The sequence below is a fragment of the Corvus brachyrhynchos genome, unplaced genomic scaffold (genome assembly GCF_000691975.1).
Source record: "Corvus brachyrhynchos isolate BGI_N302 unplaced genomic scaffold, ASM69197v1 scaffold193, whole genome shotgun sequence".
NCBI lineage: Eukaryota > Metazoa > Chordata > Aves > Passeriformes > Corvidae > Corvus > Corvus brachyrhynchos.
The window spans coordinates 409,649-414,660 of record NW_008237087.1 but is presented as its reverse complement, the minus strand read 5'-3'; the positions used below and the strand labels follow the sequence as shown (position 1 = coordinate 414,660).

Genomic DNA, 5,012 nt, shown 5'->3' with positions numbered 1-5,012 from the left:
CCTTGGCCCCCCCAGCCTCCCAGCACCCCCTCAGCACCCCCTCAGTCCCTCACTGACCTCCTCCCCCTTGGGGATGCGCCGGCTGGAGATGATGATGATCTTGTCCTCCTTGTCGAAGGTCACGACTTCGGCCACACAGTTCGGGGCACACGAGTGGTTGATGTACCTGGGGGATGAGGGGGGTCAGCACCAACCCAGGGATAGGACAGATGGATGTCATGGCTCCCTCTGGGGGCATCCCACCACCCTGAAGTCCCCCGTGCTCACCTGGCCGGGCCCCCCGTCAGCGTGGCGTCAATGACGTGCTCGTTGTTGATGCGGAACATGTAAATGCCGCGGTTCTGCCACGGAGGAGAGGGGGTTGAGGAGTGCACTGAGGTCCCCATATCCCACCTGAGTCAACGTCCACCACCCCACATCCCACTGGAGACCCTCAAATCCCATACGAGACCCTCCATGTCCCACCAGAACCCTTAACACCCCTCCCAAGTCCCTCCACATCGCGCCTGAGTCCCCCCCTCATGTCCTGCCAGAGTCTCCAACATCCCACCCAAGTCCACCCACATCCCACCCGCGTCCCCAACATCCCATCTGACTCCCCCATGTCCTTCTCAAAGTCCCTCCATGTTCCAGCAGAACCCTCAACACGCCACCCAAGTCCCTCCACATCTTGCCCAAGTGCCCACACGGCCCCCAGCATCCCACCAGAGCCCCACCTGCTCCTCATAGATCTTCTCCCGTCGGTTGGCCACCTCGTTGCGGATGATGGTGCCGATGTACTCGATGACCATCGTGTGCTTCTCGATGTCCTTGGCCGCGTAGAGCCCCAGCCCCTGGATGCGGGACCGCGCCAGGTACACGTTGTTTTTCCACTCCGTCTTCAGGCGCCGGTACTGGGAGGACTTGGAGTGCACGAACTGCTTGCTGTAGGGCGTGTTGGTCTCGCCCGTGAACGTGCTCTGGTAGGCCTTGGACATGCTTGTGCTGTTCAGGGTGTGGGGCCTTCCAGGGGGGAACGAGAGGAGTTTGAGCTGAGGGATCTCCAGGGATCCCAGCTCTCCTGGTGGATCCCAACTCTCCCCGTGAATTCCAGCCCCACTTACCGCTTGTAGTGGGTAAGGATCTTGGGCTCAGAGCGGGCGCAGCCGGTGGGATTGATCATCAGTGGCAGCTCCATCAGGGGATGGCGCCCGTAGCGGAACAGGTAGTTCTGGCAGCTCTCCACACCCGGCAGCTGCAGAGGGGGACACGGAAGGACCGGGGGTCAAGACGCAGCACCAGGACAGCCACTGGGCCCTTCCCCAGCAGGGTGGACCCCCAGTATGGGGGAGAGACCCCCACCCATCCCAGGACCCACCGACTCAGCGATGCGCAGCACCGCGTGCACCGTGAGGCCGAAGAGCTCCTCGCCCTTCAGGTACTCAGGGAAGAGTCGCAGCATGTCGGCCTCCTTCCTCATCATCGCCACTGGCTCGATGATCCGGTTCCAGACAGCTGCCAAGGGGAGAACCACAAAATTAACGAGCCTGGAAAAGTCCTCCAAGATGATCAAGTCCAAGTGACCAATCACCGCCTTGTCACCAGAGCACAGCACTGAGTGCCACTGAGATGGGGACCCAGTGGGGACCTCAAGCCACCTTCCACCCCCTCACCCTCTGGTGTGTTCTGGTGTGGCTCAGCCACTGGGACAAAGGCCGGACGCTGTCATCTCCCAACTCCTTACCTTGTGGCGAGGAGTCAGAGAAGACAAGATCCTCCAAGCCCTGCTCGATGACCTGCACGACGAACTCGGGGCGCCCGTTGTTCTCGCAGATGGTGCAGCGGTAGCAGCAGCGGCGGTTGTTGGTCCGCAAGCTCCAGTAGATGCGCGTGGCCTCATAGCCCACGGGGTAGAGGGCCGTGACGCTGTGGAAATCGGCCATCTGGTGTGGCAGCAGCTGCCCGATGGCGTGGAAGACCAACCCACCCACGCGGAACATGTGGAGCCGCTCCCCACGCTGGATGATGCTGGCGATCTGCTTCACCTCGTCCCGCTCGATGTAGACGCGGCGGAACACGGTGAAGCTGCTGAGCTCCTGCTCGCAGGGCCCCTTCAGCTTGTGCAGGGGGCACAGCATGGTCTTGTCCTTGAAGAACATGCACTTGGCGCGGATGGCGCAGGCGAAGTGGTACACGCTGGGGCAGCGGATGCGGTTGCAGCTGTTGGTGGCACCGGTTTTCTGGCACAGGGAGCACTTGGTGAGCAGCCCGCGGTGCAGGGCCACCTCCACGTTGATCAGGGCCCCTCCCTGCGTCTCATACACCTCCGTGGACCACAGGGCACAGTTCAGGTGGACCCAGAGGTCGAGGTCAAGGTTGAGCAGGCGGGCTGGCCCGTCCGTGGCCCCGTCGCCCTCCTCGTGACAGAAGCAGCACTTGCGCAGGTCCTGCGGCACCTTTTCGGGGCGCAGCGTGGTGCCCAGCTTGTCGATGAACTCGGCAATCTCTTTGTCGCCGTCGCGCTTGGCCCCCCCTTTCTGGATGGTGACAAGGAAGCGCAGCCGTTTCCAGCGCACCCCCTTCCACTTCTTCCGCCGCGGCCTCGCCTCATCCCCGTCCTCCGGAGGCCGCGAGCGTGGCTTGAAACGGGGCGGCGAGTGGGTGGCTGCCGCCCCTTCCTCCTGGGGGGCTGGCGAGGGGGCCAGTGGCAGCGGTGACAACGGGGCTGGGGCTGCCTCATGGGGTGCCTCGGGGTTGGGGACCCTAGTGGGCTCAGCGGGGCTGGATGGGGAGGGGACAGAGGGGGACAGCGGGGGCGAGGGCTCCTGGGGCAGGACAGAGAGCTGCCGCACATCCAGGTTGGAGACGTTGTTGACGTAGCAGTGGTGAAGGGTCTTCTCAGGAGCAGGGCTCTCCTGTGGCACAGGGAGGGGGGAACAGGTCAGAGCATTGCAGGGATGGGGACCCCCAACCTCCCTGTGCATTGCAGGGAGGGGTCCTTGGCCTTGCAGGGGCCCTGCAAGGACACCTCAGCACCCCATATGCCCCCGACCCTGCAAAGACCTCCTGGACTCCTTCCTGGGAGACTCAGCACTGCCCATGGGGATACCTGGCCCCCTAAAAAAGTCCCTGCAACCACGCAGTGACCTACAGAGACCACCACACACCTCCACCAAAAAGCCCCTACTCCTGTACCCCCACACAGCCACAGGCCTATGGGTACCCCAATACCCTCCCCCCAGGCTCCCAGCCCCGGGGGACCCCTGCATGCCACTGACCTGTCTGAGCAGCGTCAGGAGGTCCAGCTCGCCCTTGAGGCTGTACCCCGGCAGCACCGCGTCAAACTGCTTCAGCCACTCCGAGCTGCTGTCCGGCACCTTCCCAGCCAGAGCCTTCTCCTTCCCTCCGAGCATTCCTGGGAGAGGGATAGACAGCCTGTCGTGGGGGTCCCAGCCTGGGGACATGGGGGGCCCATGGGGACAAGGTGAACACTCACCGGCCATATCGGTCTCCACCTTCTTGGCCTCAACCACGGCTGCTCGCATGGGACCGTCAGGGAACAGCACCTCATAGGAGCTGGGGATCTTCATGCTCAGCAGCTCGGCCATGGCCACCATCACCCCATTGAGGTTCTAGGTGAGAGAAGGGCAGGATGGGTCCAGGGTGCTGCAGGTGCCACTGTGTTGGGTCACTGCTGGGACCCCGAGGGTCTTGAATCGCCCCATGCCCTCGCTCACCTTGGCAGCAGCTGCAGACACCGTCAGCATCACAGAGACCTCGCTGCTCTTGCCCTTCTCCCACGGGGCTCCTGGGCCTGCTGCCCCCACCTTCCCTGGGGGAGCCCCAAAGGGCTCAGTGACCTCATAGGGTTTTGTGTCGGGGAACACTGGTGTGGGGAGAGGGGGGTCAGAGCCAGGGTCAGAACTGTGCAAACCCAGCCCCACCAGCTGCCACCCATGAGCCCACCCAACTGCCCCAGATCCCTGCTGGGAATCCTCCACCCTGCAGATCGCTTTCCCTCACATCCCACACTTCCCAAGGACCCTTCCCCTGACTCCCTCAATCCCCTCCTAGATGGGGAAGCCCCTCCTACCCCATCCATATCCCATCCTACCTGACACCCATGCTCCAGACTCCCTCCCTGTGCTGCACATCCCACAGACCCCCTCCTGCCCAGTCCACGTGGACCACAGACCACTCCCGCCCTGCTCCACACATCCCTCCAGCCCATCCCACCTGGGATACTGGCCCGGGGGATGATGGGGATGATGGGGGACAGCACACGCTCCTCCAGCTCTGGCTTGGCCTCACTGAGAAGTGGGAATCGGAGCAGCTCCTCGCCCAGGACGCTCTCAGGGGATGAAGCAGGGACGATGCTGTCGGGGGAGTCACTCTCATCGTCACTCTCCATCCTGTGGGGACGGACATGTCAGCGCCTGGTGTCACCCATGGAGGGCTGGTGTCACTTGCGGGGGGTCACCACGCTGGGGGGTCTCACCTGACGTCCTCGGTCTGGTTGTGCGGAGGGGTGGGCAGTGCTGCCAGCAGGTCCAGGCTCTTCACCTCCACGGCCGGTGCATCTGCACACAAGGGATGGGTGTCATGGCAGGGGGTGACAAGCGATGGCAGGGACTCTGTGCCACCCCCGTGCCAGCCAGGCTCACCTTTCTGGCCGTGGGGCTCGCGGGCTGGGTCAGCGTCCTTGGGCTGCTCCCCCAGCTCTTCAGGGGCCGTGACACCGTTCACCATCTTCTGCTGCACGGAGGGAGGGGGTGTGGGGGGCAGCGAGGAGGGTGGCGTGGGTGGGTTGCTGAGGTTGTTCTAGGGGGAGACGGCGGGGTGAGAACAGCAGGATGGTCCAGGACCCCCGGAGAAGGGGGACACCAGGGAACAACCCCCCTCTCACCTTGGTGAGCAGCTGGGAGTAGTAGTCGGGGACGCTGTCGAGCACAGCGCTGCCGAAGGCGCCCCGCAGCTGGCTCTTCCCGTTGATGGGGCTGCTGCCGAAGGGGGCGGAGGGGGCGGAGGTGGGC

At 63.9% G+C, this 5,012-nt stretch overlaps 1 protein-coding gene across 1 annotated transcript in view; it reads right to left on the bottom strand.

The window, feature by feature from the left end:
* Positions 1 to 30: 30 nt before the first annotated feature.
* KMT2D (lysine methyltransferase 2D) overlaps positions 31 to 5,012 on the bottom strand; it is a gene marked incomplete at its 5' end in the record, with an annotated part of 23,600 nt that continues 18,618 nt past the window's right edge. Inside the window, 13 exons of the mRNA XM_017728676.1 lie at positions 31 to 166; positions 268 to 341; positions 717 to 1,002; positions 1,104 to 1,234; positions 1,358 to 1,494; positions 1,724 to 2,894; positions 3,258 to 3,394; positions 3,476 to 3,611; positions 3,717 to 3,865; positions 4,216 to 4,391; positions 4,478 to 4,559; positions 4,644 to 4,800; positions 4,886 to 4,979. Of these exons, the coding sequence (XP_017584165.1) occupies positions 31 to 166; positions 268 to 341; positions 717 to 1,002; positions 1,104 to 1,234; positions 1,358 to 1,494; positions 1,724 to 2,894; positions 3,258 to 3,394; positions 3,476 to 3,611; positions 3,717 to 3,865; positions 4,216 to 4,391; positions 4,478 to 4,559; positions 4,644 to 4,800; positions 4,886 to 4,979 (2,866 nt within the window). The remainder of the gene's footprint in view (positions 167 to 267; positions 342 to 716; positions 1,003 to 1,103; positions 1,235 to 1,357; positions 1,495 to 1,723; positions 2,895 to 3,257; positions 3,395 to 3,475; positions 3,612 to 3,716; positions 3,866 to 4,215; positions 4,392 to 4,477; positions 4,560 to 4,643; positions 4,801 to 4,885; positions 4,980 to 5,012) is intronic.